The sequence below is a fragment of the Staurois parvus genome, unplaced genomic scaffold, assembly GCF_062004578.1.
Source record: "Staurois parvus isolate SC_StPar_1 unplaced genomic scaffold, SC_StPar_1.0 ptg000059l, whole genome shotgun sequence".
In the NCBI taxonomy this organism is placed as follows: Eukaryota; Metazoa; Chordata; class Amphibia; order Anura; family Ranidae; genus Staurois; species Staurois parvus.
Window position 1 is genome coordinate 4,193,536 of NW_028317855.1, and position 12,707 is coordinate 4,206,242.

Here is a 12,707-nt window from a genome sequence, read left to right on the forward strand (position 1 = left end):
TTCCGACACCTAGCAATGTAGCAGGCACCATCAGTTGGATTGGACTTTCTTGATCTTGCCTGTTTAGTCAAAGCCATGCTGGTTTAGAAAAGTGTGTTGCAGGACACTAAGCCTGCAAGGTAAGGCTTTCCAATGATCCTTTTTTTTTTCCGATAAAAATGAAAAGATCCCCCCCCATCAACACAAGCAAGGTGGATTGAGGAATTCTTCCCGCTGCGCTATTGTATTCGGACAGCTGGGACTTTCCAACATTCCCATTAAGACAGAAGTTGATCAGCAGGTCAACTACTGTCGAACGGGAATGGATATAGATTCTGGATTCTGCTGAACTGGCCAAAGTTCAGTCCATATTACATTATTCAATATTCTTGTTCATTTCCTTTTTAGATTTACCTTCAACTATATAGTGTAAGGGCCTACCTGATTGCATACCAATTGAAAAATGTTTAGGTGTGACCTCATATTATATGGTTTTGGTAAATCTAAAGGAAAAATTGTACAAAACAATTGTATAATGGCCAGCCTAAGTCTCATTGACGAACAATGCTGGGGCACCATTCCTTCCACTGACACAGGGATACCATTCTTCCCATTCCACCATTCATTAATTCTACTGACCACCCAGACAGGGGTTTGCTTTTGTGGACACGGGACTGTTTTACTTTTACAGATGCAGGGGACTATTTAATGTTTACAGATGCAGGGGAATGTTTTACCCTTATGGACGGAGGGACACACTTGCTTTTATGGGTGCAGGGGCATTTTTTACTATTGACACCACTGACGAGGTATGGTTTGTTACTATTAACCACTTGATGTATGGGCATGTTTTACTCCCATTGACTGGTTCTGGAGCATTTTGTACTCCCACTGACCTGTGGCGTCAGGGCATTTTTTTTTTAAACTTATATTGACTACAGTTTTGCCTCCAAACAGTATAATACACAGTGAACTGTATCTTTGTTTAACTTTGTTTAAACAATTTAGGGACCTCTGATTTATACGGATTACTAGAACAACTGTCGAAATATATAATGGAATAGAATACTGGTTGCAATAACTTTTAGGGCCAGTTCACACCTGATCATGTTTCAGTGTGATCTTGCAGCGCATTCATTTGAATGGGCTGAAAATCGCACCATATCACACAAAGAGTAGCACATGCACTACTTTTCAAAAGTACACCACACCAAATTGCATGGTACTGTTGTACAATGCAATCTAGTGCAGGCAAACACACTGTTTGCGATCTGTATTTTGGATTGCTTTAGCAATGTATTGGCACACGCAAAGCAGTGCGTTTTGATTATGGTGTGGGAAATATGCACGGAACCTGCCTTTCCTGAACCAGGTTCTGGTGTGAACTGGCCCTTAGGGATTAGTTTTCTAGTATTGTACAATTTTTTAGGCATTTTGTTAAATTCAAATTTCTGTGTAAAAGATGCATATACTGGTGTATTTGAACTATAGGAAAAACATTGAAATTATAACATTATATTATAAATTATAACATTATTATAATTATTGCAGTTGCCAGTTGTGTTATTGTTGAATAATTGGAATATATTGATTTTACTCCTGTTGTACAATTTTTTTGTTTTTGATGCAGACAAAAACCACAGGACAAGAGCTATTTAACAAAGTATGTGAAGCACTGGATATTAAACAAGCATATTTTTTTGGCCTTAGCATTGTTAAAAGTAAGTTGTTTTTTTTGTTTGTTTTTTTGTTTTTTTTCTTTATAAGGTTTCATTAAATAGTTTTCATGTGTGTGGATGGTAAATGTTCTGTTTTGCATAACCAGCTATTTTTTTTGTTCTGTTTAGATATGTGAGACTATGGACTATTTTTGTAAATATATGCCATGAACCATAGCGTGTTAATTAAGTTAAAGCTTATCTTTTAATTTTTGTTTTAAATTTTGTTTCTATAATTACAATATACAGTATTTGTCAGTCAGCTCAGTGCACCATTCTGATCTGTTCCTGGCCACCTAATAAGATTATAGACTTCTTAATAGGCATAGAAAAGTAGTTAAATGGTTAAATGCTTTTTTATTTTTTCTTGTAGGCAAAAATATTAAGTGTTTTCCAAATAAGTGTAGTTATCATTGAAATAAAATAATTATGAATGTTATGTATGTGGCAAGATTGCATATGACTATAATTCGATATGTTAGACAGTTTGGGGGAAAAAAGGCCTTATTTTACGTACCTTACCCTAAGGCAGTGGTGGGCAACTGTGGCCCTCCAGCTGTTGGTGAATTACAAGTCCAATCATGCCTCTGCCTTTGGGAGTCATGCTTGTAACTGTCAGTTTTGCAATGCCTCATGGGACTTGTAGTTCTACAACAGCTGGAGGGCCACAGTTGCCCACCCCTGCCCTAAGGTAAGGTGTGTGTATTTTTGAGGCTTTTTATACCTTAAAAGAAATACAACATTCATTCCTTTATTTCACAGTTTTACTTCACTGTTGGATTCACAGAGCATTGTCAGTTTTCTTCCAGTGGAAGCTGTTTACTTTTAAAAAGATCCTTTCTCTAATTTAAAACTTTGAACTAGAAAGCAGTTTGTGAGAGGGATGAATCACTGTTAAGGCACATTTGTGTATTTAAATTTTACCTTCAGCTATTGAACTCTGTAACAGCAGCTTTCATTTTCATCAAAAGAAGTATAGTACTAGTACACTTGTTGACTTGAAAGTAAGTTACAAAATGTATTTGCAACATTTCATATTTACTTAAAACATATTTCTAGTCCTGACCATAATAAAGAACAGTAGTGAATGCCAGTACTTTCTAGAAAACATTGCAGCTGTGCTAACGTTAGGTAGTCCAGTTTACCTTGCACATAAACGCACCCAATGGTGGAAACTAGGCTCATTGAAACACACTCCTTTATCTTTAAACCATATGCAGTTGAACATGTTGTTTTTAAAAGCAGTTAAAACGCATATGCAAACAAGCTTTGAAAGTTGTCATTTGATCATTGTTATTCTGGCTTTACTACCTAGTCACTTGCTGTACCTGTATAAAGCATGTATGCAGTGGAGTCTGAAAGCCTTTCCTGCATGCTGGTTTCAGTTCAGTGATTTAGTAAGCGCTATCCAAAACCTGTAGATCAACTCTCCCATAACAGCAGCGCGACCCTTGCCACTGCCTGCCTGGTGAATGGCACATTGTAGTCATTCAAGGCTGGGGGAGATGTAAACAAAAGTGTACAGCTGCTCATGTGCATGTCAGCTCATATGTCCAGACATAAACACATGTCAAGATTTCCATTTAAGCTGACTTGCAATACTTTAATTAATCTGACATGGTTTTCATTGACTGTAACCTCCTGTATATGTATTTTTCTGTCATGTCATTTTGTCTTGAATAGCCTGGATTTGGTCAGGATCGTGTTATTTTTGCTGATGTAGCTAACCACAGTTATCATAGCATAGGTATTTCTTAATGGCAGATCTCGCCCAGCAAAAAATAATCTTCCTTCATCGGTGCTACAGTGTTATCTAACCCAGCGTTTTTCAACCACTGTGCCGCGGCACACTAGTGTGCCGTGAGATATTGTCTGGTGTGCCGTGGGAAAAATTCCAATTTCATCTGTAACATGTGGCTTCGGCTCACAAATAGACCAATCATTAGAATCTAATGATTCAGTGGTCGGCAAGCCGCGGCTCGCGAGCCACATGCGGCTCTTTACCCAGTCTAATGCGGCTCTTCTGTGTGCCGGGCGCCTGCTCCCCTCCCTCCTCTCGGTCGGCCGCTCCCCTGCCTCCTCTCGGTTGGCAGCCCCAAAAGTCCGCGCGGACCTTTTAATCCGGCTTGCGGATGTGGCTGTCAGGATGTGTGTAGGCGGGGCAGCGTGCCGAACGTGAGGGAAGGGGAGCTAGGCTCCTCTCACAGTCCGCCCTGAAGACCCGAACGGCGCGGGAAGACAGCGAGAGGAACGCAAAAGGTAAGTGAATTGACACGGGGGACTTGGCTTACTAGAAGGGGGGGGGGGGAATAGTACTGTGGGGGATGAAATACTATATGAGGGATGAATTACTTTATGAGGGATGAAATACTATATGGGGGGATGAAATACTATATGGGGGATGAATTACTATATCAGGGATGAATTACTATATGAGGGATGAAATACTATATGGGGGGATGAAATACTATATGGGGGGATGAAATACTATATGGGGGGATGAATTACTATATGAGGGATGAAATACTATATGGGGGGATGAAATACTATATGAGGGATGAAATACTATATGGGGGATGAATTACTATATGAGGGATGAATTACTGTATGAGGGATGAAATACTATATGGGGGGATGAAATAATTATAAAATAATTTCTTTGTGTTTGATTACTATTCAAGAGAATTACTTTATATATAGTCAATATAGGCACAGAGGTAATTTTTTTTAACATTTTCTAATGGTGGTGTGCCTCGTGATTTTTTTCATGAAAAAAGTGTGCCTTTGCACAAAAAAGGTTGAAAAACACTGATCTAACCTGTAGTACTTTGCTGAGTTGCAAATTACTGAATTAGGGAGAATGTGGTTGACCATCTGACATTGTTGGTCTCACTACTAATCCAAATCACTTACAGGAGGGAGGAAAAAGAAAACACAAAGCCCTTTGTTTTTGCAGATGCAGGATTACACTATAGCATTCCAGCTATATTGATTTCATTAAAGCAGGAATGTAGTTCAGCATTCCTCTGCAGAAGGAAGACTGTGGGGTTGCCGTTGTTTTTCTATAACCTTTTGAGAATGTAAGAAACTGCATATTAGTGGGAATGGGAGGGTTCTGTAAGGTTGGCTTGCAATGAATAACTGCCAGCCGAGGGCCATTCACATCATATGCATTTGGCAGCTTTGTAAAATGCACAGACAAGACCACTTACCTTGAGTCCTATGAATTCAGTTCACACTACTACACTGTTCATAGGACTTAAGGTAAGTAGCCTTGTCTGTGCATTTAACAAAGCTGCCCAGTGTAGCCCATGAATATGATGTGAATGGGCTCTCAGCTAGCAGTTATTCACTGCAAGCCAACATTACAGAACTGTTGTTCTTCCCTCATTGATATGTTGTTTGTAGTATGTTGTCTGCCTGTTGCAACCATCCAAAAGTACACCTAAAAGTGCACTTCTAAAAATGAACTGAGCTATTTGTGCCATGAAACCATGCCTAAATTTGTTCTGTGTGAATGGGGGCAAAAACAATGTTATTAGGCTACTTTTTCTCTAGCTTAAAAGTTCTTTGTTCATACAGAATAGAGTGAATCAGGGGATACTGCTGATGGCCACTAGATAGAGCAGATGATCATAGGGAATACTTATTTACTAGGCTCCATCTAGTGGCCACAATTTATTTTTTCCTGATGAACTCCTATGCAGAACATTCAACCAGGAGAGAAAATAGCTTAATAACTTTCAGCTCACAGGATGAGTTATTTTTGATTAATTTTTATAAATATGTTCCTTATTGTTTAAAGCCTAGAAATTCATAATGTATTGTGTTATGTAACTACATGAATCCTATATAGGGGAGGGAAGAAATCTTGTTAGAATTCTTAATTCTGTCTGTGTCCCTGTGCATGTTTTCCCTCACTATCCAAATCCTGATTTTCAAGAAAGGGCTGGATGCATTCCCAAATACACAAAATATAGATATTAAACATTTTACAGGTAATCACACCAGGGTTAGTTCATCCAGGGAATATCCAATTACCTCTTGGGGGGGGGGGGGGGTCATTACATAATTTTTTTTCCCCAGTGGATCAAATTGGATCAAGCTATATTGGGGTTTGGGGTTTTTGCCTTCCTTTTTTGGATCAACTTTGGATATAGGATTGGGTATATGGAGGTTTATGTTCATTTATTTGGCTGAGCTACATGGACTTGTGGCTTCTTTCAACCTTATGTAATTATTGTTATTTCTGTCTGTTTCTGTTGAAGAGTTCCCCCACTTCAATCTGGTAAAATATTCCCTACAGAACAAGAAGTGCGGATAAATTACTGCAAAGCCCCAGATAAAAGTAAAAAATGTTTCCCCTCCCTCCCCCCCCCCCACCTGACCACCTACCCCTGACCTACCCACATTGGTTTAAGTTCATCCCCCCCCCCCCCACCATCTTCTGGAGAGCTCACTTCTACATTTACAATGTATCACTATCATATCCTCCTACACATGTCTCTGTTTTCCCTTCACTCCCTAAAATGTTCTACTTATGTACCTATGTTCTTCTCCCCACCTTTTGTAAGGACATCATTCCTACTGTAACTATCATCTCTGTTGATCTGTATATGGAATGTCCAATTTTCTTTTTTGTTTTCAACGCCTTGTTAAAAAAAAAACAATAAAATTATTTGAACAAGAAGTCAAAATTGACACGTGTTTAACCCCTTCCCCATTCATCCTGAACTAAGAAAAAACATTTTGCTTTGTCAAGCCTCTAAGTTAACAATATGTTGCTTAATTTTTATAAAATTGCACAATCTGTACAGATAAAGCATAAAAAAGGTGTCAATGATGTATGTGTGTTCGTGTAATAAATTTCAAAATCAATTATCTCTTCTTTCATGGGAACTTTATTTAAGCCAGTCTGTTGTGTTTTGCAGATAACGAATATATATTTATGGACCTAGAGCAGAAGCTGAGCAAGTATTTTCCTAAAGAATGGAAGAAAGATCCTCTCAAAGTATGTCAAAGCAGAAACAAAACAATACCGTATGTGTGTGCATGTAAAAAAAAAAAAAAACAGTAAAATGCAAAGCAATGTGATTGTCTGGTATAGACGCATGATCACACAGAGGGTTGTACCAAGCTTCCACTCTTCACTGTTTTGGTTATTGGTTATGTAAGTACTGTGGTGCCAGAAATGACATGTTCCATTGCTGCAAATTATATTGTAAAACGCTGAGCAAACTGTTGGCACTATATAAATCCTGTATAATAAATAATAAACAATGCAATGTAGCAGGTAGGAAAGTAAAACATGAAAAGGCGACATATTTGAGTATCACTAACTGCACAGAGTACAAATTACTAAGTTAAAACGTGCATTTAGAAGCAAGGGAAATTGTCACAGGAATCCAAATACAACTGTTTTTTATTTATTTACTACAAGTATTTGTGTAGCGCCGACAATTTATGTAACCTTTTACATACTGTACATCCACACCAGTCTCTGTCCTCGAGGAGCTTACAATCTAAGGTCCCTATCTCACACGTATGCATACACAGATACTAAAGCTCACCATACACTAGAAGAATTCTCAGACTGTTCAGTGACTTGATAAATAGTGCCTGGAAGTGCTTAAAAATTTCATTGATTTTGGAACAAATGGACTTTACTGAACGAAAACCACATACACTCAGGTAACATAAGCATTTCTGAAACGCATGACACAAAAAAAGTGTGTTTTGCTGTGCATTTTGCACGTGTTACAAACACACAGCGTGGTTGCAGTGCCATTGCTAATGGCACCCAAAGCTCCGCAGGTTTGCAATTGCCATGTGGCAAACACACCACAAAGTTGTGAAACCTGCTAAGTGAACAGCAGCCAGAGAGACCACCCTCTCTGGCCAGGCACAAAGTCTGGTTCTCGTCTGGTTCTGGTCAGGCATAGTCGGGTTCTGGCCAGGCAGAGGTGCAAATAGATGACAAAAAAAAGCGATCACAGTATATGTATTTGTATTTTTATTTGTCTCTCAAGAAAGAAAATTTTGAAAATATGAAATGTATTCCATGCGCTATTCTGTAATAATTAAAAATGTAAATAACTGTTTGAAAAGTCTGCTGAAGTCCAGTTTTTTTATTTAAACATTATCATGTGTTTGTCAGTTATGAGTAGTGTCTGAAATAAAATACTTGTTGATACACTGGTTAAACTGGAATCTGCTTGGCTGCAAGATATGTTTTGGAGTGAGAAACATGTACAAGCTTTTCTTTGAAACATAAACCTTTATTTACAAACGTGAAAATATTTTAAGGGTATATACACACACGTATGCAGGTGAAAACTTGTCCTTTTTTTCTTTCCAAGAGAAAATTGTGTACACATACATGTAGATTCCAAACCACACAACAGATACAGCTAGACCTATTTTCACTGTGATCTGTGCTTAAAGACTTATCATTAAATCTCTATGTAAAGAATTGAGATGTGTTTGTACCTGCAGTTTGCCACACATGACAAAATGAACCCTTAATTACTAATAGCTTGCCAAAAACAGATGCAAAAATGTTTAAAGTCTCTTTTGAAGAAAAGAACAGTGGGATTTGTATGTAAACCCTAACAATGAACTCGTCTTATTTTGCTTCCTTTTTGGTCTGTGAAATATACTATTGGCATTAGCATTTTGTTATATCTGTTCGATAATGGAAAAAAAAAAAACAGACTAATTGGCATTTATGTTGTAATATTTATTTCACCTACTTATTTTGTACTACAGAATTATGTCTTTATGTTGTAGATCTAGGAGTATAAGTGGTTGGATAAATTCGCAAAAGAAAATCCAGTGACAAAATTCAGTCCACACTGTGGGGTAGATTTACTAAATCCGATGCACTCAGAATCCGGTGCACTCAGAATCTGGTGCAGCTGTGCATGGTAGCCAATCAGTTTCTAACGTCAGCTTGTTCAGTTAAGCTTTGGCAAAAAATCCTGGAAACTGATTGGTTTCTATGCAGAGCTGCACCAGATTTTGCACTCTCCAGTTTTAGTAAATAACCCCTGTGTGTTGCCTACCACAGGGCATAAGAGCTGTGCGTTTTTGACAGATCAATAGATATTTTTCTGTGTTGGGGCTTTAAATGGATAAAACATGGAAAATGTGTGTTTATTTCTGAGATGTACTACGTATGTTTTTTTGTTTTGCCTTGACATTCGCAAAAAAAAACTGTCCTTGGACATTTTGAAATTAAACGATCATTAATATGTCAGAAATGTATAGGGTGTAGCGCTGTATCTTTAAGAATAAACCAATACGTCCACATATAGTAATCATAAATGCTTGTAAATATGTAAACGAATAAGTCTGTAAACAGAAGAAAATGCAGCAGATGAACTTGTGACTCCAGCCAAAAGTGAGAAGTGCACACTCACCGGAAGCGCATAGATATTGCGCATATATGTAAATTCTCAAGGTGAACTGGTCAATCTGGTGAACTTTTTCCTATGGTGCAGTCATCAAGCCGTTAAGGGAAGTAATTAAATCCACTGGTTCCGGAGGTCCTCCTTACGATCAGTGAGGTGGTCAGCCTGGATATAGGGCTCCTGTTCCTCCGGATTATGCTGGATACTAACAGGTACCTGTGGGCTCTCTCATGGTGGTGATGTCATCCAGCGTGTGTCCACTGTGCGCAACATTGTCTAGCTACAGTGCCATGGGCTGTAAACATCTTATCTCCTTGGACTTGGAGGAAAAGAGAAGAGGAAAGAGAAAAATTGATCAAAGGTTGCAACGAAGGATTGTTCGAATGGTTACTACAGAACCTTGATCAACTTCCAGAAAAATTCAAGCTGACATTCAGGCACAGGGTACAACTGTACTATATGTTAGCTTGCACTATATGTTGTCATCTGAATGAAAAGGGACGCTATGGTAGGAGACCCAGGAGGACCCTACTGCTGGAACAGAAACATAAAAAAGCCAGATTGGAGTTTGCCAAAACTTACCTGAAGAAGCCAAAATCCTTTTGGGAGAATGTGCTGTGGAGTGACAAAACCGCTTTTTGGTAAAGCCCATCATTCTACTGTTTTCAGAAAAAAAGAAATGAGGCCTTAAAATAAAAGAATACAGTCAAACATGGTGGAGGTTCACTGATGTTTTATGGCTGCTTTGCTGCTTCAGGCACTGTATGTCTTGACCGTGTGCATGGCATTATGAAATTTGTAGACTACCAAAGAATTCTTGGGTGCAATGTAAGGCCCAGTGTCAGAAAGTTTGGTCTCCGTCAATAGGTCTTGCAGCAGGACAACGACCCAAAGCACACTTTGTTTCAGACAAAGCGCTGGAGAGTACAGAACTGGCCAGTCTAGATCTCAATCCCAAAGAGCACCTATGGAGAAATCTCAAAACAGCAGTTGGGAAAAGGAACCCTTTCAATCTGATAGACCTGGAGCAGTTGTTTAAAGAAGTGCAGTCCAAAATTCCAGTAGAGGTGTAGGAAACTCATTGATGGTTACAGGAAGCGATTTAATTTCAGTTATTTTTTCCAAGGGGTGTACTACCAAATATTAAATTGAGGGTGCCAGTCCATTTTTGGGGTTGTGTGGAATGTGTCAGATTTGGCAATTTGTTTTTCCACTTTTTTGTGTCATGCCAGTACAAACAAAAGCATAAAAACATGATTAGAAACACAAGTGGGGGGAGGATCCTGGGCATGGCGCTGATCGAGAGATCGAGGTGAGATCTCACGGCACCCAGCTCCTCCAGCGTCCCACCAAGTAAGCGTGGCGATCGAGGACGGTAGAGGGGACTCACCTGCTGTGTCTCCGGGGCTGTCTGGTCTGTCTCCTGCGGACCTCGGTGAAAGGGGGATGCGGTTGAGCGGGCAGATCTAGAGGAGCGTGAGGAGGTGGTGAGTCCTGGAAGCCGGAGCCCGGAGGAAGCCTGGTGGGCACGTGACCGGCGTCAGAGGGAGAGAAATGCCGGCCGGCATTCAGGAACACACCGCCTCGGTCCTCTCTGTCTCCCTCACCCCCCTAAAGTGGAAATCTTTCCCTATACGAGGTATCAGGGGAGCCTCAGAACCAAAAGATCCCCAATGATGAACAGAACCTAAGAGCGCTATCTACTTGCAACCCCCTTTGTGGTCGAACAGCTGGACACCACACACACACCCCCTTGAAGTGAAGGAAGAAGAACTACATGGGTGAGTGAGAGTGGCAGCAGATTTTAAAATATGAAATAATTGAAATGATTAAACTAGTTCCTATGTGATGGAAGCAAATGTTGATGGACTAGATTATGGGGGTTGCACTTAGGGGGTCATTTAGGTGACTAATGAGGGTCTTGGATACAATCGGTTGAAGGTAATACAAAAGAGAGACATTTTGAAAAGATCTTGAGTTCCTGAGGGGGGAAGGAGGAGAGGAGGTGACGGAGAGGAGAAGGAGGAGAAGGAAAAATATATGGTTGGAGAAGTGGATATCGGAGTACCTAAATTATCAGATATAAATTAAAAATGAAAAACAAGGCAACAAAAGGAGGGGGGTCAAAGGCCCTGCAATCAAGTTCAATTAAAAAATATATTCCTGGGCAGGAAAAACAGACTCCTGAGAGGCAAAATGGAACAAATGAAGTGTTTGTTGGAAAACAGTATTGGAGAAAGCTCCAGATTGTCCTTGGGACTACCTAATATAAGCCAAAATTTGGAGGAAGCAGACGCTGAGAAAACAGGCTCCAGATTGTCCTTGGGACTACCTAATATTAGCCAAAATTTGGAGGAAGCAGACGCTGAGAAAACAGGTCCACAGGAGAATTTAGAAGAGCAGGACACACATCTACCAACTAAATCAGAAATTGCAGGAATGTTTTTAAAGGATTGGAAAAATATATAAAACAGGAAATGGCAAAGTTACATAAAGATCTAGGACAGGTGCAGGGCCGACTGACAACTCATGGGACCCGCGAGCAATAGGGGATCATGGGGCCCCTGTGTCCTTGCCCAAACTGAAAAAAGCCTATGAAAAAGGTACCAGGGGCATCTCATGGGGCCCCCTACTGACCCGGGCCCTCGAGCAGTGCCCGAGTTCCCAAATGGTCAGTCCGCCCCAGGGCAGGTGCTATCTAGAGTAGAGGAGATGGAAGAAAAAATATACAAACATGCCCGTGTGATCCAGTCCATAGGCAAACAAATGGTGGAAATGAAAAAAGAACACAGAAATCTGCTATATAAATTTGAAGATCAGGAAAATAGGCTCAGAAGAAATAACCTAAGGATAAGAGATTTCCCAGAGATCTCTCAAGGAGAAGACTTGAGGGAAACAATAGAGAAAATATTAGACAGAATAATGGATAGAACTGCAGTGGAACTGTATAAAATAGATGGGGTGTACAGAATTGAGGGACTGCAACAAGAAGGTAGAAAAGGTAACCCGTGAGATGTTATAGTTCAACTCCATCAACGTGAGAAGAGATCTGGAAGAGGATGAAAGTAAGAACAGCAATAAAATATGGCAAATTAAATATACAGTTTTTTGCGGACCTTGCTGCAGAGACATTAAGGAAAAGAACTTTGAAACCATTAGTAGAAGAAATGAGGAAGCAGAACATTCAATACAGCTGGGGGGGTCCCAGCATGTTTAATCGGTTGGTGAAATGGACGTTCTGCCAAATTGAGGTTTCCTGATGAATTGAGAGACTTCTGTGGAAGACTAGAGTTGCGATATATAGATATTCCTGGATGGGGTGAGGAGGAGGAAGAGAACTTGAAATCTGAAGGGGATAGGGGAAGAGGAGGGAGTCAAGGGAGGTTTCCCCACCTTGTGTTTTTTTTTTTTTTTTTTTTTCTCTATCCCCGCTGCCCTCCTCCTCTCCTCTCCTCTTTTTCCCTTGGAAGATGTTGTCTACTTTTCTTTTCTTCTCTTTATGTTTGGAGAATTTTTTTTGTTTTCTCTTCTTTCAAATATTCTTCCTTCCAGTTAAGATGACGAGATGCTGGGGGAGTGTAAATGGGTTGAGGTGGTC

The 12,707-nt window shown here is 39.8% G+C and overlaps 1 protein-coding gene across 1 annotated transcript in view; it reads left to right on the forward strand.

Annotated features, from left to right (window-relative positions):
* Nucleotides 1-12,707, forward strand: part of FRMD1 (FERM domain containing 1) — a 112,922-nt gene that overhangs the window by 38,703 nt on the left and 61,512 nt on the right. The window contains exons 3-4 of the mRNA XM_089668557.1: nucleotides 1,610-1,700; nucleotides 6,629-6,708. Coding sequence (XP_089524683.1) covers nucleotides 1,610-1,700; nucleotides 6,629-6,708 — 171 coding nt within the window. The remainder of the gene's footprint in view (nucleotides 1-1,609; nucleotides 1,701-6,628; nucleotides 6,709-12,707) is intronic.